Raw genomic sequence first — 25,447 nt, 5'->3', positions numbered from 1 at the left:
GCCTCCCGTCCATCCTGGTCCTAAATCTGCAGCCGAAGCTCCTGCGGCGAGGGGCCCCGCATGGATCGGGGCGCTAGCACCGAGCGCGCCCAGGCGCCCGCGCAGCCGGGCTAGAGGGAGGCGCCGCAGCCCTTTGGAGGAGAAAGACACGTCTTTATTGAACTGAACGTGAGCGCTAGACAGCCATGGAACTTCCGACAAAAAAAAAAAAAAAAGAAAAAAAAAAGAGAAGAAGAGTAGAAAAGAAACCGGTTTAAGCCTACATTAACCACCTTACGATATGCAAATGTCAGACACCTCCACGCTACGGGCACCGAGCACGGCTCCGCGGCTCTCGCCTCCCCAAAATGAAAGCCCGGTTCCTTGTGCCAGCTCGGCTGCTGTCCCCACGGTGCCCTGGGCTCGCAGCCCGCCTGCTAGGTTGGTTTGCTGAGGACTTCTAATACCATGATGCTTTGTTCGGCAATTTGCGAAAGATCTAAAGAATATCGTTAAATATATTTAAAAAAACAAACAAAAAAAAACCCTAAACGGACTCTGGACTAAACAGGATGAACGTTAACCTAAAAAGTTAGATGGGACGCCGCTTACGTCAACGCTTCCTTTAAAAAATATATAATTGCTTCGTTTTCCGTGTTGTTCTTTGAGTCAATTGACCACAGTGGTGAGATCTCGCTCTTTTTCGGCGGCGCGGCACGCGGCAGCGCATTGCCCCGGCCCCGCCAGCCCCGTTATCCCCGGGAGCTCCCGGCGGGCCGGGGAAAAGAGCTGCGTGTCACCACTGTGCGGCGGGGCGGCCGCGGTCAACGGCAGGACGTGTGCGGAAGGCTCGGCGCGGCCTCGGGAAGCCCACGGGAAGCCAGGAAGGGGATCAGTCCGGAGGAGCGCCGCGCCGGGCGTCAGTCAATGTACTGCGATAGCCAGCGGAAGCCCTCACCGTAGCCCTGCCGCTTCAGCACGCTGCACATGAACACCTCCATGGGGCGCGCGTTCAGGTCCTTCAGTGGCACGTTTCCCTGCGGAAGCCCAGCCAGGGGTCAGAGCTCTCCCGTCCTCCCCCTGGGCATCGCCGCCACCCGGCCAGCAAGCCCTGCTCAGGCGCTGGGCGCCGCCGTGCTCCCCCTCCCTACCTTTCCCGTGGTCTGTCCGTAAAGGCCGAAGATCTCCCGCAGCTTCTCCTCGCTGATGGCCTCTGGTCTGTCGATTTTGTTTCCCAGGATGAGGATTGGCACGTTGGATATTGTTTCGTCTGTCATGAGGGCCTGCGAGCAAGACAAACGAGTCAGGCAGCGCCCATTGCTGCAGACGACTGCTTCTTTGAGCTCTGCGGCCAAACAGGGGTTGCTTTTTGGTGCTACAGCGCTCCCGTGGGTGGGGTTTTTCCCAAAAGTTTGGCAGAAGAAGGCTGCAGCTAAACACAGGGGCTGTTTCCAACACCATTTAAAGGATCCCACAGCGAGGGGACCCAAACTGCTCCACCCCCTGCACCAAAGATCCCCACAGCAGCACACTTTGGACACCGCCGGTGCAAGAGGGCAAGTCCAAAGCACAAGACTCACGAGTTATACCCCAAAAAAAGAAGAGATTTGTCTCGTTTAGCAACTCGAGGGTGACAGAAAGGAAAAGCCGGGCTCACGTTCAGCTCCACTTTGGATTCCATGAGCCGGGAGTGGTCGGCGCAGTCCACCAGGAAGACGATGCCGTTGATGGCCGGCAGGTAGTTCTTCCACACGCGGCGGGCTGCAAGGCAAGCGACAGGCACCGCGCTGTGAGCCTGCCTCCAGGGGACACGCACGGGCACACCGCACAAGGACAGCCCTGCCCGGCCAGCTGCCGGCTCGTTTTGGTGGAGGGAGGCAGCACATGGAAGGGGAAGGCACATTTGGAGCCCCCGAGGAACCTTGGGGTTGCAGCAGCTGAAAGGGGGGCTTTAAAAACCAAGCAGATTTGCTTTTCTTTTGGAAATTCGACAAACTAAGCCTAAAGATAAAAATTCAGCCACTGTTCAAAAGAATAATCCCGTGACATCCAAGTCTTCTACGGCTAAAAATATTTCAGGCAGCAGAGCGTGAGCTGGCAGCTTTTTTTTCCCCAAACTGCCAGCACAGAGCACGAGCATTCAGCCACCGAAATAACAGGTCTCCTGGAGCCAGGGGGTTATTTCCACATATAGCTCCGTAAGCACTTCCAGGCAACAAATAATTAGGTAGCGCTAATTGCTAGCACTCTCCAGCATCACGTTTTGGCAGATTTTTCTTAAGGTGGCAGGAGAATCTCGGGGAAATCGGGGGGCTGACCCCACTCGGTGTGTCCAGCTCGGCCAGCCGGTGCTTACCTTGCTCGTGTCCACCCAGGTCAAAAGTCGTGAAGGTCATTCCAGCGATCGTCAGCTCCTCTGATGCTGAAAGGCAAAAAAAAAAATAAAGGCTGTGCTTCAGGGAGAGGGAGAAGGTGCCATGGCCAGAGATTTTTGGGGCCGCATACAAACATCACACTTTTTTTATATAAAATATCCTTTCTCTGTAGAATTTAGCCACCGAGATTATTCCATGAAATCACAACGGAAGGGAATAATTTCTCCCCCTCCCCACTTAGGGAGATGTTTTAATGCACAGTGCTCATCCTCCGGTACATATTTCACCAGAAGCCCTCTCCCTCCCCAGGACGGGTTCGTGCTGCTCACCGAACCACGCCGATTCTCCACCTCCCCCCTTTATATTTGGGACACCGACACGTTTCAGCTGTGCCCTCAAGACCTGCAATCCCAGGAGGGTTCCCAGAAGCCCCCCAGCACCCCACGTACTTGGGTGCAGCGTGGGGACGTGCTGGCCCAGCCGGTCATCCTTGAGCATGTGCAGCAGGGTGGTTTTGCCCGCGTTGTCCAGGCCCAGGAAGACGAGCTTGCCAGACTTCTTGTACAGCCCTGCGAGGAAGCAGAGACACACACATCGAGCGGCACAGGGACACCTGGGGACACGAATCCCAATCCCCGGCAGAGCCTCCTGAATAAACAAGGGGTAAAAGAGCGGCAAAAGTGGCAAGTCCTGCCCTGGATTTTGCCAAAATACCCGGCATTTTGTGAGTTATTTTGTGAGCTCTGTATGTAAGCAGTTGTTGTTGCAGGAGCACGCAGGGAAGTGTCCCGTGGGATGGGCACAGCACAGTTTTTGCCCATAGCGGGTCCTTAAACACGGAAATTTTGCCCACAAACATGGAAAATTTATATTTTTGCTCATAAACACAGAAATTTTACGGGTCTGAAGTTAAACTCGTAAGGGATAGCGGCGGGTTAGAGAGGAAAAAAGCGCGAGGAGGGAAGCAGCACAGCGGGATAACCCCCTCACACCCGGTTCCTCCCCAGTTCGGGGCCGGGACGCGCCCTGGCCCGGTGCGTGTGGGCAGCGGGGGCTGGCGGTGCTCACCCAGGAACTGCAGCACGCTGCTGAAGCCGTTGTACAGCCACTCGAGCAGGAACGACATCGCTGCGGGCCGACACCTGCGGGCACACGCGGCGGGGTGAAGGGGGGGGGGGGCAGCGCCGGGCCTGCGGGCACCGCGCCGGACACGGAGCCTCCCCGAGGGGCCCGTACGGAGCGGGCCGGCCCCACAGACCCGGAACGGCCCCAGAAGGGCCCCACAAGGCCCAACGAGGCCCCCCCCGGCCCCGCCACCCCCCGCCCACCTGCGGCCGCCCCCGGCCCCGCTCCGCCGCCGCCGCCTCCTCCGCCGCCAGCTCCCCGCCGGAAATGGCGTCACGCCCGCTTCCGGCCCGCCGCGCTGGCTCCCACGTCGGCTCTGGGGCTTGACGTCACGCCCCGCCCACCACGCAGCAAAGCCCCGCCCCCTCCCTCCACAAACCACGCCCACTCCCTTCTAGCACCGCCCACCATCCCTGGCCCCGCCCCCTCTGCCCCCAGGGCCGCGGGTTCGAGCCCCGCCGCCGCCCCGGCCCCTTTCGGCCCCCCCCCGGCCCCTTTTTGCCCCCCCCAGCACGGAGGCGCAGCGCGGGTTCAGTAGTTTTATTTCCAGCACCCCCACCACGCGTACCGGGCCGGCCTCGCCCCCCACCGCATGCTGTGGGGCACAAGCGGTGGGTTCGGGGGGAGCCGAGCCTCCCCGCGCCCCCCCCGGCTGGATACAGCGGGGATTGGGGCTGGGGGCAGCTCTCGGGGGCATAAATTAGAGGCAGGGGCTGCTCGGTGACATCAAAGCTAGGGGTCTGGGGGAGCAGGCAGGGCAGCTCCGCTGGAGGATCGCAGCTGGCTCAGCGTCCGTCCCCGCTCCTTAGTTTTTGGGGTAGTAGAACCACTTGTCCACTGTATGGGGAAAAATAAAAAAAGGGGGGGTTAGTCCTCGGCCTCACCCACCCCGCACCCCACAGGTTCTGGCGCAACCCGGCTCGGGAAGGTAAGGCCGCCTCCCTCACGCCCCAAAACACACGTCCTGATTCAGCTTCAGCTCCTTCACAGCTTTACCGAGCTGGGAGGACAGCTGTGACAAGGTGGGCGAGGGGACAGCTGCCCCAGGGGTTGTCCCGCAGTTGTCACTTTCCTACAGCGCGCCCCGCCTGAGGGACAGGGTGCCGACACAGAGAGCCTGGCTACCAGCCCGCAGCTGCTGCTCGCTCCCTGACAGAAATGCCAGCAGCAGCAACTGCACAACCGAGCCCGCGGCCACTTTCTGCCTCTCCTCTTCGTGCAGATCAAGCGCGTCCCCTCCTCGCCTCGCCTGCACTGACAGTCTGGCGAACCCCTTTCAGAGGAGCCGCTGAAAGCCCTGCTGTCACCGCACCTCAGGACTCTGAAGTGCTCTTCTCCAAGGGCCTGCTACACATCAACCTCTGGAGCAAACTGCAGCAGCTCTGAACTGCTCTCTGCCCACGTCTCAATGAAACGAGGCCACGACAGGAGTGACGGAGCAACCAAACAGCACCTGAGACGAGCCAGGCCCGACAAGGTCCTTCATTTTCCCCACTGCTAGAGCCAAACCAGGCCGCCAAACCCTCCCTTTCCCACTGAGGGTTCCTCAGAGGCAACCTCCAGCCTGCCTCAGGATGCAGCGCGGGCTTTCCAGCTTACCTTCTGGTGGGATGGGGTTGGCAGCCGTACAGGGTGGTGCCTGCAACGAGAAGAGGATTAGCAGGCAGCAACTGTTCAACCTCCCTCCCGCCTGGGGCTCCCTGGACACCGCTTAGGGCCGCACGGATCTTTTTTGGGCACAGTTTAGGATCTGAGCGGCGTAAATCAGCCTGTGGCAGGCAGTGAAGGACGCGTCCTGTCATCACGCAGCCCCCCCTGCACGTGCCCGGCGTGCCGCTGGGGCTCTGCCCTGGGCGGGGGCCTTCGCTCCCCTCGCGCTGCGGGGCCACCTGCTGCTGACTGCCACCAGTCTCTGTCCCTAATGCTATCCGCAGCCCGCCCTCTGCTTCTTTTATTTAAACGTGCGAGGAGAGATTCTGGTTTCCAGTCACGTCCCCATGCTCTGAAGCAGCGTTTCTGTTTTGATTCTCCTCCCCCTACTCCTCCAAGCACTTTTAGGTTGCCAGCACCGGTGATTTCACAAGCCTCGGGAGATTCAGCTGAGCCCTGAATCAGGGGAAGGGCGCTTACACGGGAAACCTCACAAAGCGGGCACGGTCCCTGGCTGCAGGTGCCTCAGAAATGCAGCTCTGATCCCACAGGGTGACCCCGCGCTGCGAAGCTCTCCAAAGGCCAAATATTTAAACACTCTTTGAGCAGCTGAGAGCCGAGCTCCAGGACAGAAATGCAGCCCTTCACACGGGATTGGATTCCTTCTCCCAGATGACTAAGGGCGAGGAGAAGCCTCTGGAAGAATGTCTGACTCGCTCCACATCCATCTTACTTAACCAGAACCAGATGCTGCACTCAGTCAGCCAAAAACTTTCTAAGCATACAGGGTCGGGCTCCTCTTACTGAGATGGCAGCTTAGGCCCCACACAAACCACACTGCTCTGCCATGGGCGCTGGGACACCCCAGCTGGGACTTACTGCATCCACAGTAGCTTTAGCACACTCTTGACTACAGCAGAAGGGACTGTCCGAGACCGTCAGGTTTGTGCTGCAAGAGAAAGGGCGCTCGTGAGAAGGCGAAAGCCAAGCCTCCCCCCAGGAGCATGAGACAATGGAATACTGAGAATCGTTATCAGGTTGCCTGCTGAGGCAGCGAGCAGCCAACAGAAATTGTGTTAAGTCAGGAAAGGAAGCTTCATCGGGGCTCACGGGGAAGGAGCGAGCGCAGCGACCAGCGTTAACCTACCAGTTGATCTCTCCTCCGTCAGTTTTTTTAGCTATCAAAGCTTTCCAGTGTTCGTGAGTGCTTTTGATGACGTTCACTGCAAAATCCTAAAGATGAAGACAAATGTAGTTAGGTGCGAGCACTCCACCATGTTCCCCAGCCTAGCAGTTACGCGGAGAAAGAGGCCTGTGTTTACAGGCTGATTTTAGACAGAACACCTCCCAGAGTCAGGAACTGAAGCCCTCTTGGAGCACCTCTTGCATCGCTTTGCCTTTTGTGAACAACAGCAACCTCCCAGCACACACCAGCTGAAACAACACCGATTTTACAATAAGTGTTTTACTTCCAAGGTGGGCTTGCATGCCAAGGTCGCCTAGCTAGTGTGAAGCCAAGAGAAACTGAAGGCAGATATTCTAGTCCTGGGCCACTGCTGCCTTACAAAAACACCCCGCCCCACAGCTCCTCCTTGTTTGTCTGCAGCAGCCAGTTGGGCCTGACCAACCTGCCAGCTTTCCTCCGCTGCAGGCAAACGGCTCCAGCGCTGCTCGTATCAACAGGAAGAGTCACCCGGCTAATCTAGCTCTGTAGCTAGCTGAAAATGAGCCCACTTCCAAGCAGATCACAGCTTTTTCCCTTAAAAGAAGTAGTGTATACCCGAGTGCTAACAGGTCAGCTGGAGGCTGGATCATGGGCGATTGTCCCAGCAGGAACACCAGCAGTAAATATCCTGGTCTGATGCAGCACGAAGCCAACTACAACACTGCAGCACCACGTGCGAGGAGCCTTGTCCCTGCTTTCTGCCTCCATTCCAGTTTCACCCAGTCTGAGGGGCAACAAGATGGCCCAGCCCACCCAGCCCAGCACCACGAGTTGAGGAGTGTCACAATTTAGGCCTGAACGAACATTTTCACTCCTGCCTTCGCCTCCCTTGGGCACTGGCTTTGTTCCACCGCAGCCTATCGCGTGTTGAAGCAAAGGGTGACATCAAGCGGCCTTTGCTCCAGAGCAGGAGCAAATAACCCCGGTGTTTTTCAGCCTGGTCCTGACAGGCTGCCAGCCCTGACGGGACCTCACGCAAACATCAGCTAGAAGCCGGACTGATCGTATCCAGCAGTAGTGGGGTGATAACCCTGTGCCTTTTCTCCCAGGATCCCTGCAAGCACCAGCCCGTAAACAAGCAGGAGGGGAGGCTGGAGCAGGAAGAACGAAGGCAGGTGTACCCCCAGCCCTCAGCAACTACTCGTTCAAGTCCCCGTGCACCCAGAGCTCAGTTTTTGGGCAGGTCAGGGTAATGACAACGCTGACCCTACCTTGTCTTTAAATTCACCGTTAAAAGCAAACTGGTTTTCTGGCTTTCCGTCGGGTACTTTGTATCTTCTGAACCAGTCCACCGTAGCTTCCAAGTACCCTGGCTTCATCCTCCTGACATCATGGATATCTAGGCAGGGAGAAAATTTTTGCGACCCCGACCCAACAGCACAAGGCACCCCGCTACCGCCCTGCTCTTTCGAGCTGCCCCTCCCCGCAGAGCCCTGGCGACATCCTGGACAGGTTGCAGGACAGACAGAAAGCGGATGCCTGCACGTGGGGAGGGAAGTTGGTGTCTCAGCGTCAGAACAAAGCCCGGCTTCCCCCAGGAGCACGGACGCATTTACACAGCTTTGATGCGACTTGCTGAGCAACCCCCCTTCCTTCCACTCGCAGGACGGGCTCAACAGCCAGCCTATTCTTCGAGATCCCATGCCGTGCAAAGGTCTCCTAACCTGCGATAAACAGCAGCGTATCCCTTTGCTAGAGGACGATAACGTCCTGTTCTGCTTTCGCAGCCGGTATCGCATCCGATAAGCGCGGTGGCAGAGCAGGAGCAAGTCCATCTCCTGCCCTGAAAGCTTCCTGCAGGCACCCAGTGGAGACGGGGCAGGACCAGACCCGCTCCTCCCCCCGCCACCTACCATTATAGTTGCCCGCCTCAGGGTCTTCAACGTTGATAGCGATTATCTTCCAGTCTGTCTCGCCCTCATCAATCAGTGCCAGCGTGCCCAGCACCTTCACCTTGATTACCTCCCCTCGAGAGCAGACCTGCGAGGACAAAAGACTTGTTGGCAGCACCCACACGTCCGAGAACACGCACCAGGAGGCAGCACAAGCTGTCAGGAGTGCAGCAGGCAGCCCCGTACCATAAATCTGCCATCGCTTATCAGCAGCCTGCAAGCCTCAGCTCACAAGGCTTTCACTCTAAGATCTCATCAACCGTCTCCAAAGACAAGAGAGGAAACATCCCATTCGTAAGATACAGGAGATAAGGGCGGAATAACATCTCTGAACAATGGGCCCCGTTAACCTCATTTACCTTCAGGAAGCATTACCTTACTTCCAATCTCGCACACATCGATGGGATCGTTATCTCCACAGCAGCCAGTACCTTCATCCTTATGCCCTGGGTCTTCCCAAGTCTGCAGAAACAAAGCAAAAACCCCACACTGAGTGAATTCTGTTTGAAGAAGAAACAAAAGGCAGGTTTATTTCACACAGGAACTGGCCTGGAAGACACAGCTGACGACCCACTTCACACTTGCTTTCAGGGCTGATGGCCGCGCTGTGGTTTTACACTAGCCTGCAAATGCAGCTTAAATCCAAGTCAAAGTTCTTATCTTGCCAGGGGCAAACCGCTCCCTCCCGCTGACAAACCTTCTTTCAACAACTTTTCAGACTTCCTCCTCAGCTAAACAGCCGCATAAAGGTGAAGCTCTCATCTAGGAAGAATACTCACTGCTTTGGCTGCCTGCCTGCTCCTCTCCCTATTCATTCCTTAACAGAAGCTTCCTGAACTCCAGATAGCAGCCCGACAGAGGTGGAAGACAGATAGGGTGTATTGCTTCCTTCTGGTCAAAGGATTAAAGGACACTGTTACACCAGAGCAGAAATGAGAACCTGGGGCCCCATACCCTACACCACATAGCGTCCTAATTCCTCTCACCTGAAGCTGTGAGCACTCACAGGTTGGAAGAGGGGGGCTCCAGATGGTATTGGAGCCATGCCTCCGAAATTACCAGCTGCTTACAGCACACTTCTGATCATTCTGATCAGGAGCAAAAGGACGTAGGGTCCACTCTCGCCATAAGGAGCACCTACCTCTAAGGTCGCTCAGATAGAGAAAAATGAACGCTCTTCCCAACCCCCTGCATGCCAGGACATGACTGTGATAGTCAAGACCTTGTGGTGCAGCCAGAGCATTCAGGTCACCAAGATCTGTGGCGCTGAAGGACTCCCCATAATCTCTCTCACACGTCTCTATGAGGCAGTTGTAAGCTCAGTCCCTTTCCCCTGAAGCACAGATTTCTTTGGGCCACTACCACACGACTGGCCGAAGGGTCCAAATGCTACAATTCCACACAAATGATACTCAGATTTTCACTGCCTTGGGGCTGCACACCTCGATCCTGTACCATTAGCTCAAAACTAGATGCTAAAGCTTTACCTGGCAGGGAAGGGAGCACGTGGCACTGCCAGATGCCCTTTGTGAGCCTTCTGCCTGTACTTCACTGGCAGCAGCTGCTTGCCCTCTGGTTTTGCCACAGCTTGTTTACAGCCCCAGCTACAAGCCTCTCCCTGGAGAGTTCTACCTGCAAACATCACTGCTTTCCTAACAGGTCCCCTTCGTCGGCAAGGCTACAGGTGCAGCTGCAAATGTGTGAGTTCCAGCTCAGCCTTTCAGCTGGCAGAGGACAGAGGCACACACGCAGACACGGGGAAGAGCGAGGGACAGCGACAAGGTACAGCACCTGCGGGAGAGCACCGTAATTCCAGATGTAGCCCTTGTGGGGAAACACGTTGGCTACATAGCGCAGCTTTCCCTTCTTCACGTCTTGCTTAATTGGGTTTAAGGGGTCCTTTGTCGCAATCTGAAAGAGAAGTTACATCAGGCTCTCTACTTTGCTCTCGAGGAAAACGGCAGTGATTTTTTCCAGGAAGCTGGCAGCTAGCTGACAGGCCGGGGAGCCAGGAGCTGACACCAGGGCCAACACGAGCACTGCACAGCCCCGTTTCCTGCTGCATCCCCTGGGTGCAGATTTCAGCAGGCTTACCGACGTCAGAACCCGACACGGGGGTGAGACCGGTTACACGCCACTTCAGGCAGGAGCCACAGAAGAATACTAAGTGGTTACAACTCCTGCAAGACTTCAGCCTTTACCATTAGGCAAATATTTACATGAGAAGCCAGAATTGCATCTAGAGAACCTCCTTGACACCAACTCTGCAGGAAGGCAGGTTTTGAAAGGCCTGATTTATTGGGACTCGACCACTGTCTTTCAAGTTATAGAGCCAATGATGCTCGACTGTTCTTCAGGAGGCAGGAGGGAGAAGGAGAGGAGCAGCGCAGCCCAAGATTATTCATAGACTAGACAGCCGAAGCACTTGAGGCAGGACTGGTAGTAATAACTTACCTCCATTTTAGCGTTTGTCCAGCGAGGTATTTCCACAACCATGTTGAACACATTCTGAAGAAAGCAAAACATCAGTGAATGGGGAGGAACCTCAATGCCACACCATGCCAGAGCAGACATGTAAGCACAAACACCAAGAAGACTGCAAGAAAACCAGAACTTTTTGCTCCCCGCCCCCAGTGCCAATTCTGAAACACCTGACAGAAGTCCCACAGCCTACACCTGTGACATGTCATTACTCAGATTTTAATCCCATGAGGTTAGGCTAGATTGCAAGCTTTCTGCACACCTTCCACCAGGTGCCTCCTGAGAACATCCCTGTCATCTTTTCGCAGAGCAGTGCATTGGAGTGAATTGACACCAGCAGCACAGAAACAACACCAGGTGAGACAAGGTGAGGTTTTAGGTGTGATCATTATATAGGAAGCGTGGAGCTCCTACAGCAAGAGCCAGCCTGGCCATTTAGAGCAGGAGATGCCTGCAGTAGCCACATCCTAAATAACATGTGTACCTACAAAACATCCCGAACGACTGAGAGCTTTGCTCCCAAATATTTGTCCCCACACCTGGCAGGACCTCACTTAGGGGTAACCCCTGACTCCAGCTGGGCCCATAGGACAAAGGCTCTTCCACACCTGAATCTTAATGAGCGCTGCTGGAGGAGATTACGGCCTTTAATAAAATGTCAGACCTTGCTCCCCAGCATCCACCAGGTTTCTAATCCCCAGGGTAAGCAGCATTAGCGTTGCAAAGGTAACACGGGGCGTGCTAAAACCCTTGCACCTGTATGGCACCACAAATAGATTGCTACTGTGCAACGAGCGCTGTTACATCACGCGCCTCCTTAATGAGTTTATTGCATCCTCCTAATTGCAGGGGGGTCACTGCTCATTTGCAATTCCAACGGGAAAGGATATACGTTATTTGTACTTATAGGTAAGTTGAGGAAAGGAAGGAGATGACCACAGCTGGCTGGGCAGGGCAAGAAGGATGACTTGGGGGCACAGCTCGCCACCCCGCAGCTCCAGCGCCCCGAGGCCCAGACCTGGCTCGGCCCCGGACACCCAACGGGCGGCCAAGGTCGCTCCTTGGGACCGGACGCACAGGTACAGATGAGGTCAGCACATCCCAGCCCGAGGCTGAAAAAACTCCCCGCGATAATCCGCTCAGTGCCAGAAGTCTAAGGATAAAGATCAAGGCAGCAGACACGCAGCAAGGTAGCCTCGTGCTCCGAGCTGGGCTCCCTACCGCAGCTAACGAACCCGCTAAGTAACAAGCAAAATCCCTGCAGAGCGTTCCAGCTACAGAAAGAACGAGCTCCAGCGTGATCAGTTGTGCAATTCTGGCTCGCTTTTCTCTCAATGACTTGGCACCGAGGCGCTGGCGAGCAGCATGCTGTGCCTGAAGTCAGTCATCCCCTTCTGCGTGTTAATCATTACCAGGCCACCGAAACCCTCCTCGCCCTGTGCTGCAACGTGTGACACCACCTCAATATTCCCCTCCGAGTTACCTTTCGGATGCCTGCTTTCCCAACTAGCTGCAGGAAGCGTTTCGCCTCCCTCCCTGATCACCATTTTCCTTTTGCTGGCCGTGGGCAGCAAACAAGGGGCCTGGTGGCTCTCCTTCCCCTCAGCAGCCCGTGTTACGCCCATTTTCCCCATGAGAGCAACTCTCAGCACTGGCCTGGGCAGGACAGCGGCCAGCAGCTTGCCTCAGAGATCAGCCTGATGGGCTGCACATCATCAGGGCACTCACTCTTCATGCCCTCTCTACACCCGCACTCTCTACACACTGCAGCGTGCAAGAACACAGGAAAACTACTCTTTAACCTGCACACGTGGCTCTCTAGCGTGTCCTTTTCAGCATCCAAACCCACGCTGCTCCTCAAGCTGCATGGCTTTTTAGTACTCATTAGAAGAATAAGCAAGCTACAGAGGTGAGGAGCGTGAGTTATCCCTGGAAAAACGCTGAGAGCAGACCCCAGAACTGAGCTGCTTCGGTTTTTCGGGCAGCGGTCTCGAAGAGCCCGAAGCGACTAACCGCTGGCGGGGCGCGAGCAGCGCGTGGCAGGCGAGCCGCTCCTCCTGAGGTCCTGGGGTGCAGCTCCGCATCCTGGCCTGGCACCGGGCAGGTTAGGGGCACAAAAACGACCTTACAGCAGTTAGAACCCGCGCGTGACGCATGCCCCGTGCCCGCAGCACACACCTGCGTGGCTCCAGGCGGGGAAACCACGACCCCTGCCCCCCTCCCACCGCCCCCCTGGAGCCCGACACGCACACAACCCATCCCCGCTCACCTCAGCGCCACCATCACGCAGGGGGATGTCATGGAAGGGGGAGATGTACCGCCCGGCCGCGTCCTCTGCAAGGCAAGCGGGGCGCCTCAGCACCGGGCCCGGACCAGGCCGCAGGCCTCAGGCCGCAGGCCTCAGGCCTTAAGGGGGGGGTCTTGGGGGGGGTCCCCCGAGAGCCCCCCCCGGCTCGGGGCGGCCCGGGAGGGGTTGAGGGGATGCGGGGAGGGGTTTCGGGGTGCGGGGTCACTCACTGAGGAACAGGCGGTACCCGGCGCTGTGCGGGGCGCCGCGCTCCTCCGCGCTGTACCCGGCCATGGCGCCCCTCACGCCCCTCGCCGCGCCGCCGCTCTGCGCATGCGCCGCTCGCCTCAGCGCGGTGCCGCGCACTGCGCCTGCGCGGCCCGCCTAGGCGCGGGAGGGGGGGTGGGGGGGGAGCCGCCCCCGCCCGCCGAGGGGAGTGACGTGGCGCAGGGTGACGTGCGGGGGGTGACGTGTGCAGAGGGGGGGGGAGGGCGCTGAGGGGAGGGGGCGCTGCTCCTGTGGGCACCAAGGGCACCGCAGCATGTTAGGGGCCACCAGGGCCACCACAGCAGGGCATGGGCCACCAGGGCCACTATATCATGGCATGGGCCACCAAGAGCACCACAGCATGAAATGGTCCACCAAGCCCACCACAGCTTGGGGTGGCATGGTCCATCAAGGTCACCACAGTGTGGCATGGCACCACACAGTCCACAACAGCCTGAGGTGGCATGGTCCATCAGGGCCACCACGTCATGGAATGGTCCACCAGTGTCACCACAGCATGAAATGGTCCACCAAGCCCACCACAGCTTGGGGTCCATGGTCCATCAAGGTCAACACAGTGTGGTGTGGCACCACACGGCCACAACAGCCTGAGGTGGCATGGTCCACCAAGGCCACCACGCCATGGAATGGTCCACCAGGACCACCATAGTGTGGCATGGTTCACCAAGGCCACTACAGCGTGGCATGGGACTCCAGGGCCACCAAAGCATGGAATGGTCCACCAAGGTCACCACAACATGGGGCGGCACGGTCCACCAAGCCCACCACAGCATGGCAGACCGTAGCCTCAACAGCATGGGTTGACGTGGGCCACCAAAGCCACCTCAGCATAGGATGGCGTGGTCTATCAAGATACGGCATCACATGGTGTCAATAGCATGGCATGGTTTCTCCTGGCATGGCCCAGCGTGGCACGGCCACTCTCACGCACCTTTCCCCCACTGCTGTGCCCCCATGATGGTGGACAAGGACTGGGTAAAGGGGGGACACTGGTGGGACTCAGGGACATGGCATCAGCAAGACGTGCATTTATTTAAATCCTCATTCCTCCCCACAACAAGCCCTTGAGTTGGAAGTTCATGCCCTGCATCAAGGCCACCAAACCATGACAACATTGGGGTTCCTCCGTACCAGAGTGTCATGCATGATGTCCCCACCGGGCCCCATGGTGACCAGAAGAGGTGGTGGCCGTGGCTGCTCAGCCATCCCAAGCGGGGACGCCGGTTCGGCGAGGCGCCAGGGGCCCCGATTCGGAGTGCGGGGGCGAGTCGCTGGCCCGGGCCAGGGTGAAGACGCGGTTGCGGGCGCCGTAGGGCCCGCGGTGGCGCCGGCGCGGCGGCGAGCAGAAAGGGGCCCTGAAGGCCTCCTGGAAGCCCCGTCGGAAGTTCTCGTTGAAGTAGCCATAGATGATGGGGTTGGCACTGCTGTTGAAGAAGGCCAGCCAGTGGGCGAAGGGGAAGACGTAGACGGCGACCAGGCGGAGCTGGCGCTCGCTGAGGCACCCGTAGTCCATCAGCAGCATCAGCGTCCAGAGGGGCAGCCAGGAGAGGGTGAAGAAGAGGGCCATGATGATGAGCATGTTGATGACCTTCGCCTTCCTGCGAGACACCTTCCTCCCCTCAGGCTCCTCGGGCCGGGCGCCGTGAGCGGGCGCTGCCGACTTGAAGAGCTTGAAGGCGATGCGGGTGTACATGACAACGATGAGGGCCAGGGGGGCCACGTAGATGTGGGAGAAGAGGACGGTGGTGTAGATCCTCCTCATCCCAGTCTCGGGCCAGGCCTCCCAGCAGGAGTAGAGGGGGTAGGAGTTGTTGTAGGTGTCCACCATGAAGTGGTGCTCCTCCCTGGTGACGGTCAGGGTGATGGCGGAGGGGCACATGATTAGCAGGGCCAGCACCCAGATGACAGCGATGGTCACCAGGGCTTTCCTCAGTGTCAGCTTCTGCCGGAAGGGGTGGACGATGCAGCGAAACCTGCGGGGTTGGTAGGACCTCCTTGTAGGACCCCAAGGAGGTGGCCAAAAGCATGATCACAGCTTTGACCTGGGTTTCATGTTCACCATCGCCACACCTTCGTGGGCACCTTGGGAGGTGAAGGAGAGCGGGGATGTGGTGCTGCGTGGGCACCAAGCTTGGGATGAGGGCTGTGCCCATGGTGGGACATCCCTGGGGAAGGAAGGTGGCCAGCAGCCCATGGTGGGAGGGGAGGGTTTCATGCAGCAGGAGGTCTCCTTAGCCTCGGGAGGTCTTTGCAGCCTTGGGTTACCCCACCATGATGGAGGCTGAGGTCTCAGGAGCCCCCCATCCCAACATACCTCTCCACAGCGATGGCCACCAGCGTGAAGACCGAGGCCGAGACAGACATGCCCTGCACCAGGCCGCTCATTTTGCACATGGTGTTGTCAAAGGGCCACCCTGCAAGCACAGAGGAAGCTTTGGGGGTGGTGGGCTGGCCCACGTCCCCATGTCATCCCCTACCTCATCATCACCCCTGAGAATGAACACATTCAGCTCAGCCGTGTCCATCAGCAACTCCCTCTAGATGTCCCCATCCACCGTGCGATGCTAAATCCTGGTCCTAAGCAGGGGAGCTGTATTTTTCGCTTGTTATTCATACAGAGATGGCCTTTAGCAGTACAGATATTAAAAAAAAAATGTTTAAAAAGATTTGTATTACACTTTTCAGAAGGTTATCGAGCTAGGTGACATCATAAATACTTCCCCCTTGCCCTTTCTCCTGCATTTCTGCAGGACTCCAGCTATTGTCAGAGGGACCAGCCTTCAGGTTCTTGATCTGCAGGGCTTTAATTTGCTTCCCTCGTTAAGGTGTTGAATGGCACTGGGTAAGCACAGCACTGGAGCAGGAACACGGGTGGTATCATGGGGCCACAAAGCCACCAAAACCCTTTTTATCTTCAAAATACAGTGTGGTGGAAAAATGCCCATGGCCTGTTGGAAGCTGGAGGATGTGGCATCCTACCTTGGTGGGCATGGGGCTGCAATCACTAAAATGCAGGTGGTAATAAATACAGAAATGTTCTGCCCCTGGCTGTGGCCCGTGACACTCAAGATGATGGAAAGCAACGTTATGGCTTCAAACCTCCATCAGACACGGCCCACCACCTGCCCTCCTCGTCCTCAGCACAAAAGATGTGCAGGAGTTTTGGAGGTGGCCTCCTAGGGAGGGTGAGGAGAAGGCTCATGGTGTCTCCCACCACTTCCCTTCACAAATCTCATCTCTGCCTGCACCTTTCCGCTGCCCTGCTGCCTCACCCGTGATCAGGTTGTCCACCAAGGTGGTGGGCATGCAGAAGATGCCCACCAGCAGGTCGCTGATGGCCAGGTTGAGGATGAACATGTTGGTGACCGTCCGCATCTGGCGGTTCTTCACCACGATGAAGCACACCAGGATGTTGCCAATCATGCACATGAGGAAGATGAAGGTGTAGGCCAGGATGAACACCGCGGCCACGGGCGAGGAGTGCTGGTAGTAGGCCAAGAAGGTGTAGTTCTCCTTCAGTAGGTGGCTCTCGCTGGCGTTGGCCCAGCTGCCATTGGAAGGCTCTGAGGAAGGGACAGCAGAAAAATGGAGGTGGAAGGGGATGAAGCGACCCTTTCCTTCTTTTCCTGATTGCCCTGGAAGGTGGGGAGATGCCCTCAGAAATGGGGAATCCCAACCATGTCACCGCCTCCCGCTCAGGGGGCTGGGCCAGCAGGCGGGCTGGCTCCGCGGTGTGGATGCTCCTCCAAGCTCCGAATGAATTTTTGATGTACAGTTTAAAGAAACCCAGCGGGCATCTTGTTCTCCTGGTGGTTTTTTTCTTTCTTTTAGGGCTCACGCAAGGAGAGCAGGGCATGGGGAGAAGCCCATCTCCTGACACGCTGCAACGCTCAGACCACGCAGCAGATGCAGCGATGTGGTCTCCAGCCCGGTTGGTCCGTCAGCATCCCCGGTGTCCAGGAAAGAGGAGCCCGTGCACTCTCCTCCCATACCCAGCATTAATTAATATGTAATTATGATAATTACCTGGAGCCAGGGCAGCTCCTGGTGGATGGGGGGACATCGTTTTGCCGCTGCAGACCTACCAGGGGGAGCAGGTCCGCGCACCGGCCCCCGGCAGGGATGGGGGGGATGCTGGGCAGGGGGGGGCTCACCCTGTGCAGACACAGGCTGCGATTTTAAGGCAGGAAAAGGGAAATTTTGGACCGGGCAGTCACCGAGCCCGCAGCAGCATCGCCTGACACCTTGATTAAGCCCGAAACTTTGCCCGACTTTATCTCCCTGAGCTGCGATTTCTTGCAGCAGTGCCGGCTGAGAAACCGGAGGATGCTCCGGGAGGAGGGAGCGGGAGGAAGGGGTGAGAAAAAAACAGCCCCCCTGCCCCGAGCTGGATATGGGGACGCGTCCTCCTCTCCGCTGGGGATATCTGGGTGGCGGGGGCTTCCCCGGGTCGGTGGGGAAGAAAAAACCCGCAATCAGGGAGGGGAACGAAACCTCCGCCTCGCTACTCACCCCCGCCGGGCTCCGGGTTCCGCAGCGCCTGCATGGGGCCGGGGGGCTCCAGCTCCAGCTCCCTCCGGCTGGGGGTCTCCAGCGCCGAGCATCGCTCCCGTGCCACCGTCACCGCCGGCTGCGGCTGCGGCAGCAGCTGGGGGGGCGGAGGGGGGGGCATCCTCCCATCGCCATGGATACCGGGGTACCCACGGGCGGCTCGGCGGGGATGGAGCCGGAGCAGCTTTGCAGATCTTGTCACCTTGGGGGCTGGGGTGTCCCCCCCCAAAAGCCTCCCGCCACAGGGCGTTAGGGCACGGCGAGGCCGCGGGGGCAAATATTGTCCCCCCCACAGCGGGGACAGCCCAGGTGTGGGTGCCCCCCAGGGAACCCCCAGCCCGGCTGTATCTTGAGCCCCCCAGTGCGTGTGCTCCTGCAGGGAGGCAGGGAAAGCTGTGTCCCAGCAGGATGGGGACGGGGCCACCTCCTGACATCTGGGGGCTGAAGGTTCTCCTAATGCCCTGTGTGTCCCCCCTGCATCTTTGCAGCCCCCCCGGCGTCCTCCTGGCTCCACAGACACCAGGGCATGGGAGGACCTCGGGACACCACAGTGCACACGTGCTTGTCCCCCAGCCCCACAGGGACGTGCCACCGCATCCAGGGTGCCAAACGCAGCGCCAGGACCCGCAGGTACCTGCGGGGTGGTTTTATGGAGAAGGTAACTCATCGATTCAGAGAGCAAAGTGCGTGCAACACACGTTTAATCGGGCGGTGTCAGCAGGTGGAGGCCGCGGGGAGGTCCTGCTGCACCAGGCAGGACGTGTCAGGCTTCGGGGACATCGCCCTCAGGTGACAGCAGCAGCTCGAAGGGGACGAGGGGCCGGACGAGCAGGCGCATGTCGGGGCACACGGGGTTGGCGCGCAGGTTGAGGCTCCGCAGGGAGGCCATGGAGGCCAGAACCTCCACCGGGACCTCTGCGGGAGGGAGCAAATTGGGGACAGAACGTCAGGGGGGGTTCCTGGAGAGAAGGCTGGTGTTTTTACCCCCCAAAAAAACAGTGCAAGGGGTGCTGGGGAGCTGCAGCGCCCGTGTTTACAGCCTCTCCCCCCTCCTCTTCCTGCTTTTCTGAGTGGAACGGCTGGAGAAGGAGAATACGGGCATTAAAACGCAGCAAGGGAAAAAAAAAAAAAAAAAGCAAGAAGCTTCTTTTCTAATTAAAGCCAACAGTAATTTTCCTCAGATCAGAATATGATAATAACGGCGAAATAAAACCAGCTAGCTCAGATCAAAGGCTGCTGGGGAATTGGCGAGGGAAGGGATGACAGCTCCGACTAGGTGCACGCAGCTGCGTGGTGGCATCACCCTCGAGGGAGAAAAATATAGCTCCAGAAGCCCCTCGGATGAGCAGGGAAAGAGTTAAAAGCCCTGGCACTAATCTATGCATGGTTACACTGCAGCTTGAGAGCTCCTTGAGATGAAAAGGGCAGCTGGTGGCACTCACAGCCTGGATTCGGAGCCCAGGGGCTCCGGGCAGGCATTAATTGAGCTACTTGTCCTCCTGTTTCCCTGGAGAACATCACCCACGGCCTCCAGCTGTGGCTCTGCGTGCCCAGCAGGTGACTCAGGAGCCTCCAGATACCGTCAGCCTGGGTCACAGCCTGGTGGCAGCCCCAGCAGAAGACATGCAGGACCAGGAACCACACGTGGTTGGGATGGTGACAGCAGCAGCGCCAAAACCCAAATCTCCTGCAACCCTCCTGCAGCTAAGCTCACCCTCCCCGACCTCCATTCACCGTCTGCAGAAAACCCATCCTGCTCCCACCAGTCCCACAAGTGAGGCTCCTGCTGCTGGATAGCAGCACCAGGATGATTTTCGGGTGCTTTAGCCCCGTTTCTGAGGCTATACCAAAGGTCTTCTACCAGCTATCGCAGCTGGCTTGTAGATGACACCAAGCGGGGAGAGAAAAAGTCCTCTTGGTGTCTCCCTCAAGGTCCACTGGGGTGAAATGGGTGTCCCACCATCCTAGTCCTATGCCCCAAGGGCTCCAAGCCTGGGGGGCTGTTAGGTTCAGGCTGGTGGGCTCTCCTTCTCCATCCTCTCCCCCTCTCACCTGTGATCTCGTTCCCTTCCAGGTCGATGCTCTCCAGGGCAGGGGCGGCCGCCAGGGGCTCGGGGAAGCGCCGAAACTTGTTGCGGGCGAGGTTGATGGCCCGCAGGTGCAGCAGGGACCCCAGCTCCTCGGGCAGCCGGTGCAGGAGGTTGCCCTCCAGGTTGAGCTCTGAGGGGAGGAGAGGAGAAAAAAGGCGGAGAATTTGGGGGAGAAAAACGCAGATTGCCCACTTTTTGCCACGAAGCTCCCGCGGGGGACCACAAACAGCGGGAGAAGCGTGCTGTGGGGTGGCGTTCCCTGAGGTGTGGGGGCAGCCCCTTACCTCGCAGCTGGCTGAAGGTGGTGGCGAAGCGGCCGGCGAGGGCCCTCAGCTCGTTGTTGGCCAGCGAGATGCGGTGGATGCCCTCGGCGACGCTCCTCATGGCTTTGTAGATGCCGGCGGGGAAGGCCACCAGCTTGCAGTCGGCCAGGTCTACCCCGGGGAGAGCCGAGTGATGGCCGGGGGCAGGTGCAGGCCGGCGGCTGCCAAATGCCGCGCTCGTCCTCCAAAAAAACCCTCACTGCGCAGCCCCACACGGGGACAGCGGGACGGGACACACATTTCCCTCACCCCCTCTTCCCAAGCAGGCCTCTCTGCTGCGGGATGAGGATTTGGGGAGAGGGCTGCGACCCCGTCCCCTTCCCCAGCTGCCTCCGGGCTGTGTATTTTTGGGGATTTTGGGGTCCCAGCCTTACCCAGGGCGTCCTCGCGGGCTTCCACCGCCTCGTTCACCCTCCTGGCCACCCTGGCCACCGCCTCGCCCATCCGCCGCTGCATAGGGCCGCCTAGCCGGGGATGGCGGGTGGCTAAAAATAAAATATAAGGCCTGGGACGCCTGCCCCGGGAGCTGGGGGGGCGATGGTGCCAGTGGGAGGGGTGTCCTGGTTTTATTTTTGCTCGGGGTTTGGCAGCGGGGTGGGATGGGGGGGGGTGGAAGCCGTGAGGAGGGTGGGGGGGTAAATAATAGGTAAATCCAATGAATAAACACACAAAAATATACAAATAAATATACAAAAGTTAAAAAAATAAAGAAAAAAGCAAGGAAAAAATGCAAAGAAAAAAATAAAAAATAAAATAAAAATAAAATAATACTGAAAAATGTAAAACCTTTAAAATAAATAAAAAAAAAAGTAAAAGGACAACAATAAAAGTACAGAAAAAATAATTAAAAAACCCGAAAAGGTTAAAAGTACACAAATAAAGAATGCAAAAATATGAATCACAAAAAATTGTAAAAAAGTAAAAAGTCCAAAAATAAAAGTGCAAACGTAAAAAATTTAAGAATGCAAAAATAAAAGATGGCAAAAAAGTGTAAGGTGCAAAAATAAAAGGAGGGTAATAGAAGGTACAAACATAAAAAACTTAAAAATACAAGAATAAGAAAAAAGCACAAAAATATAAAGAAAATTTTTATTTAAAAAAAAAAATAATTTTTAAAAATAGAAAAATAAAAGATGGTAAAATAAAACGGTAAAAAGTACACGAGCTTAAAAAAGACATTAAGAAATTCAAAAACACAAAAAGAAGAAAAGAATAAATAGGTTAAAAGTCCAAAACTAAAAAATATAAACAAAAAACAATGAAAAAACAGAAATGATAAATAAGAAGTGGCAGAAAGTCCAAAACTTAAAAATATAAACATAAAAAGAGAGAAAAAAAAAAGAAAAGAATAAAAAGGTTAAAAGTCTAAAAGTATACAATCATAAAAAAACACAAATAAAAAAATACAAACATAAAAAACCACAAATAAAAAATACAAGCATAAAAAATGCAAAAATAAGAACAGAACAATTAAAAAATTAATCTAACCCCCCCCACACACACAACCCATGGCGGCCACGTGGCGCCGCCTTCCCGAGCCGGGATCCGAACCCGCGTCCTCGGGGGCGCGGTGCCGGAGCGCTGCCCGCTGCGCCACGTGTGTCGGGCGGGGGCAGGCGGCGGGCCCGCCCCGCGGTGGCGCCGCCCCGGGGACAATAGCGCGGGGCCATGGCGTCCGCCGGCGGCCGCCCGCCCAGCCAGAGCCGCGCCATCCCCACGCGCACCGTGGCCCTCAGCGACGCCACGCAGCTGCCCCCCGACTACTGCACCACCCCCGGCGGCACCCTCTTCTCCACCACGCCGGGAGGTAAGCGTGGCCCGCGGGGCGGAGGAGTTTGCAACCTCCCCCCCCCCCCCCACCCTCCGGTCCTCGATTTCGAGGGGAAAAAAAAGCTTAAAATTGGCGTTCACCCACGCGTGACCCGCGCCCCGGGGCCGTCCTGCCGCTCCGAGGTGGCCGCAGGGTTAGGGGAGGCTCCCACGAGTCGTGGGGGAGCCCCTGGTGCAGCCGGGGACCCCCCCACGGGGCGTGGGAACCCCCCCACGGAGCGTGGGACCCCCCCGTGGGGCGTGGGACCCCCCCCACAGCCGTCCCCACAGCGTGGGACCCCCCCCACGGGGCGTGGAACCCACCCCACGGAGCGTGAGACCCTCCCCACAAAGTGTGGGAAGCCTCCCCACGGAGCGTGGGACCCCCCCACGCGGTTTGGGGACGCTGTACCCGCAGCGTGGGACCCCCTCATGGAGTGTGGCACCCCCCTGCAGAGCGTGGGACCCCCCCACATGTGGTGTGGGGACCCCCACGGAGCGTGGGAAGCCCCCACGGAGTGTGGGGACCCCCCCACGCGTGGCGTGGGCACCCCCCGTCCCCACGCAGCGGCACCAGCCCCGTTAGGGCTTATTTAGGATTTCGGGACGATCGCTGCGCCCTGAGCCTGAAGCCACCTGGCAGAGGGGATCCACGGGGTTGGTGCCCCAAAATCCCACAGAACCGGGTGGTGTTTTGGGGAGAAAACCCCCAAAACCCCTTTCTCCCCTCGCTGAGTGGCAGCGGGGCTGGGGGGGGACGTCACCGCTCCACGGAAGCCGCTCGGTGCCCGCCGGGAGGACCGGCCTCCCTCCGGCACCCCTGGGCCTCCGCGGAGGCTTTTGGAGCGTCCTCGGCTCCGCGCCGCGGTGTTGATCCGGCAGCGGGTTATCAGCACTGATAAGAGCGCGGGGCAGCGGCGCGGAGCCGCGTCCTCCCTCCCCGAGCCTCCCCGAGCCGCCTGGAGTCTTCTCGAGGCTCCGTGGCTCGGGGTAGAGGCCCTGAGGGAGGCTGCGTGTCCTCGTGCGGTGGTGGCCGGCCAGCGGCGACTCCTTCTGCAAACAGAAGAGGCTCGGGGTGGGTCCGGGCGGCCGCCCAAATGCCTCCGAGCGGAGGCCGTCCTCGAGGAGGAGGAAGAGGAGGAGGAGGAGGAGGAGGCCCGTTTGACGAAGGCTGTGTCCCCCCGCCCCAGGTACCCGCATCATCTACGACCGCAAGTTCCTGCTGGACCGCCGCAACTCGCCCATGGCGCAGACGCCGCCGTGCCACCTCCCCGACATCCCCGGCGTCACCAGCCCCGGCGCCGCCACCGACGAGCCCAAGGCGGAGGCCGGCAGCAGCCTGAGCAATCACGACGGGAAGCCGTCGGCGGGTACGGGCAGCGGGGCGAGCGGGGTGGCCCCTCCTGGTCCCCCGGGGTGTCCCCGCTTTGGGGACACGCTCACGCCTCTCTCCGTCTCTCTTGCAGGGGACGACGCGCAGTTCGAGATGGACATCTGACCGGGCGCCCTCCTGCTCTCCTTCGCCATTTCCCAGATTTTTTCCTCCCGTTTTATTTTTTTTTTTTTGTGTGTGTTTATTTTTTTTTTTTCACCACGTCGCCTTCAGCTCCCATACACCTGCCCCCTTCCCAAAACTCGTTTTAAGGAACAACGCCTGGAAATCGAGGGTGGTTTTTTTTTTTTGTTTTGTTTTTGTTTTAGCAGCCGGGCTCCCCCGGAAAATTTCAGCAGCCGTGGTACCCGAGGAGGTACCAGCACCGCCGATGCTGCCCCTCTGGGTGGGGAAAAGTTTTTTGGGGTCCAGGTTTGACCCCGACAGCTCCCGGGCTCCCCGCTTCCACCGGGCAACGCAACGCGGCCGTGCGCTGCGGGCAGCCCTTGGTTTTATGATAAATATTTATATTTTCTGGTACTGAGCAAAAAAGGGGAGAAAAAAAAAAAAAGGGGGAGAAATCTCGCCCTCAGGCCGGGGGGATTTGGGATCTGGGGGGGGATTTTCTTTGCCAGGTACTGGCATCGGGGTGCTGCGTGAGTGGAGATGCGGATAGGCGTGCGGGTGGGTGCTTGTGACACGCGCACAGATATATATATGTTATATAGAGAGAGATATATTTTTTTTCCTTAAAATGACGATCCGAGGGGGTCCCTCGTGTCCTCGGGGTGGCCGGGGCGGCGCGGAGCGGGGAGGGCGATGGCCGTCAGCCGCGCGGTGCGTCGCGGGACCGCTGCTCCCCGAGCCGAAAAAGCGATAATCCAAGGGACATCCTGCCTTTCTACGACTTTCTACGACGTTTCTACGGCTTTCTACCGAGTTTCTACAACTTTCTACCGAGTTACCTTTCTCGTTGTTCTTTTTTTTGTTGTTTTTTTGGCTTGTTTCTTAAACGGGGTTCTGGCTGAAGAGCGAGGAGCGCCCGGCCTCTCGGGGCGGCTTCTCTGCTCTTCAGGGTTTGTCGGTGGTTTTTTCTTTTTGGTTTTCCTGTCTCTTGAAAGAGGTGTTGGGGAGGAGAAGAGCTCTCACCGGTGGTTGCTGTTACAGCGAGGTCAATAAAGATCTTGGTTCTACGACGCTGCTGCCTGCGGGGATTTTCGGCGCGGGGCGGAGGGCTGGGGGTGCCCCGCAGCATCCCGTGCTCACCGAGGGCGTTTTGCCCCGTTTATTCGCGGGGTGGTGAATTGCTCCTCGAAAAGACAGGGCTGTCTGCGGGGGAGGAACAAAATTCCACGTGCTGGGCACGAAATGCCTGCACCTAAAGCCTTGCACCGGGGCCGAGCCTGTTGGGGTGGCGGTGGGATGCTCGCGCCACGCTGCGTCCCGGCCTTTACCATTTTCGGGCTGCCTCTGGGCTCCGTTTACATTCCCTGCCCTCCTTCCCAGTGCCACCCGAACGTGTCAAGGCTCCTTCTCTCCTTCCCCTCAGCCTGCTGGGCTTCTGTAAATATTTACGTGGCCCCGTGCGAGCGAGGCGGCAGTGCCGGGGCATTTGGGGTCTCCAGGGGAGGCCGTGCTGGTGTCGCCCCCACGGTCCTGTGGGGTTATAGGGCCGTGTGTGTGTGCGTGTCCCCAAAGGGGTGGGGGCTGTAGCTGGGGGCTGTGAGGTGCCAGGGGGTCCCCAAGGGGATGGGAGGTGCTGGGGGTCCCCAGGGGGCTGCAATATGTCAGGGGGTCCCCAAGGGGCTTCAAGATGTGCGAGGATCCCCAAGGGGCTGTTAGGTGCCAGGGGGTCCCCAAGGTGCTTTAAGGTGCCACGGAGTCCCAAAGGGGCTGCAATATGTGGGGGGACCCCTAAGGGACTGTAGGGTGTGTGTGGGGGTGTCCCCAAGGGACTTAAAGGTGCCAGGGGGTCCCCAAAGGTGTACAATGTGCAGGGG

General features: G+C 58.0%; 5 protein-coding genes across 5 annotated transcripts; 1 reads left to right on the top strand and 4 right to left on the bottom strand.

Annotated features, from left to right (window-relative positions):
• Window positions 1-132: 132 nt before the first annotated feature.
• Window positions 133-3,754, bottom strand: SAR1A (secretion associated Ras related GTPase 1A). Its single transcript, XM_084525108.1, has 7 exons — window positions 3,683-3,754; window positions 3,423-3,496; window positions 2,804-2,923; window positions 2,336-2,401; window positions 1,637-1,740; window positions 1,131-1,262; window positions 133-1,016 (listed from the first exon to the last, which is right to left on the bottom strand). Exons 2-7 carry the CDS (start codon window positions 3,478-3,480, stop codon window positions 900-902), a joined length of 597 nt encoding a protein of 198 aa, XP_084381234.1. The 5' UTR covers window positions 3,481-3,496; window positions 3,683-3,754; the 3' UTR covers window positions 133-899.
• Window positions 3,755-4,004: 250 nt separating this feature from the next.
• PPA1 (inorganic pyrophosphatase 1) lies at window positions 4,005-13,375 on the bottom strand. Its single transcript, XM_084525939.1, has 11 exons — window positions 13,245-13,375; window positions 12,997-13,061; window positions 10,701-10,754; window positions 10,038-10,157; window positions 8,622-8,708; window positions 8,208-8,334; window positions 7,566-7,693; window positions 6,277-6,362; window positions 6,009-6,078; window positions 5,079-5,118; window positions 4,005-4,316 (listed from the first exon to the last, which is right to left on the bottom strand). The coding sequence occupies exons 1-11, from the start codon at window positions 13,306-13,308 to the stop codon at window positions 4,285-4,287; spliced, it is 873 nt and encodes a 290-aa protein (XP_084382065.1). The 5' UTR covers window positions 13,309-13,375; the 3' UTR covers window positions 4,005-4,284.
• Window positions 13,376-14,315: 940 nt separating this feature from the next.
• Window positions 14,316-17,916, bottom strand: NPFFR1 (neuropeptide FF receptor 1). The gene is made up of 4 exons (XM_084525750.1): window positions 17,815-17,916; window positions 16,575-16,865; window positions 15,617-15,716; window positions 14,316-15,275 (listed from the first exon to the last, which is right to left on the bottom strand). The coding sequence occupies exons 1-4, from the start codon at window positions 17,846-17,848 to the stop codon at window positions 14,501-14,503; spliced, it is 1,200 nt and encodes a 399-aa protein (XP_084381876.1). The 5' UTR covers window positions 17,849-17,916; the 3' UTR covers window positions 14,316-14,500.
• Window positions 17,917-18,537: 621 nt separating this feature from the next.
• Window positions 18,538-20,749, bottom strand: LRRC20 (leucine rich repeat containing 20). The gene is made up of 4 exons (XM_084526559.1): window positions 20,641-20,749; window positions 20,228-20,377; window positions 19,906-20,073; window positions 18,538-18,768 (listed from the first exon to the last, which is right to left on the bottom strand). The coding sequence occupies exons 1-4, from the start codon at window positions 20,720-20,722 to the stop codon at window positions 18,617-18,619; spliced, it is 552 nt and encodes a 183-aa protein (XP_084382685.1). The 5' UTR covers window positions 20,723-20,749; the 3' UTR covers window positions 18,538-18,616.
• Window positions 20,750-21,903: 1,154 nt separating this feature from the next.
• Window positions 21,904-24,643, top strand: EIF4EBP2 (eukaryotic translation initiation factor 4E binding protein 2). Its single transcript, XM_084525473.1, has 3 exons — window positions 21,904-22,073; window positions 23,266-23,445; window positions 23,542-24,643. The coding sequence occupies exons 1-3, from the start codon at window positions 21,935-21,937 to the stop codon at window positions 23,571-23,573; spliced, it is 351 nt and encodes a 116-aa protein (XP_084381599.1). The 5' UTR covers window positions 21,904-21,934; the 3' UTR covers window positions 23,574-24,643.
• The last annotated feature ends 804 nt before the right edge of the window (window positions 24,644-25,447 follow it).

The sequence above is a fragment of the Aythya ferina genome (genome assembly GCF_964211825.1).
Source record: "Aythya ferina genome assembly, chromosome: 7".
Lineage (NCBI taxonomy): Eukaryota > Metazoa > Chordata > Aves > Anseriformes > Anatidae > Aythya > Aythya ferina.
The sequence above is the reverse complement of the archived record's forward strand: the minus strand, read 5'-3'. Positions and strand labels throughout refer to the sequence as shown.

Coding starts and splice junctions, on each gene's coding strand:
- NPFFR1 (XM_084525750.1), bottom strand. CDS start 17,848: ATGCAGGCGCTGCGGAACCCGGAGCCCGGCGGGG. Junction 16,866..17,814: donor GAACCCGGAGCCCGGCGGGG/GTGAGTAGCGAG, acceptor TCCCTTCCTCAG/AGCCTTCCAATGGCAGCTGG. Junction 15,717..16,574: donor GGTGGACAACCTGATCACGG/GTGAGGCAGCAG, acceptor CTGTGCTTGCAG/GGTGGCCCTTTGACAACACC.
- LRRC20 (XM_084526559.1), bottom strand. CDS start 20,722: ATGCAGCGGCGGATGGGCGAGGCGGTGGCCAGGGTGGCCAGGAGGGTG. Junction 20,378..20,640: donor AGCCCGCGAGGACGCCCTGG/GTAAGGCTGGGA, acceptor TCCCCGGGGTAG/ACCTGGCCGACTGCAAGCTG. Junction 20,074..20,227: donor CACCTTCAGCCAGCTGCGAG/GTAAGGGGCTGC, acceptor TCCTCCCCTCAG/AGCTCAACCTGGAGGGCAAC.
- SAR1A (XM_084525108.1), bottom strand. CDS start 3,480: ATGTCGTTCCTGCTCGAGTGGCTGTACAACGGCTTCAGCAGCGTGCTG. Junction 2,402..2,803: donor CGTCCCCACGCTGCACCCAA/GTACGTGGGGTG, acceptor TTTGCCTTTCAG/CATCAGAGGAGCTGACGATC. Junction 1,017..1,130: donor ACGGACAGACCACGGGAAAG/GTAGGGAGGGGG, acceptor GGGCTTCCGCAG/GGAAACGTGCCACTGAAGGA.
- PPA1 (XM_084525939.1), bottom strand. CDS start 13,308: ATGGCCGGGTACAGCGCGGAGGAGCGCGGCGCCCCGCACAGCGCCGGG. Junction 8,709..10,037: donor ATTACGGTGCTCTCCCGCAG/GTGCTGTACCTT, acceptor TTGTTTCTGCAG/ACTTGGGAAGACCCAGGGCA. Junction 6,363..7,565: donor ACGGTGAATTTAAAGACAAG/GTAGGGTCAGCG, acceptor CTTCATCTTTAG/GATTTTGCAGTGAACGTCAT.
- EIF4EBP2 (XM_084525473.1), top strand. CDS start 21,935: ATGGCGTCCGCCGGCGGCCGCCCGCCCAGCCAGAGCCGCGCCATCCCC. Junction 22,074..23,265: donor CTTCTCCACCACGCCGGGAG/GTAAGCGTGGCC, acceptor CCCCCGCCCCAG/GTACCCGCATCATCTACGAC. Junction 23,446..23,541: donor CGACGGGAAGCCGTCGGCGG/GTACGGGCAGCG, acceptor TCTCTCTTGCAG/GGGACGACGCGCAGTTCGAG.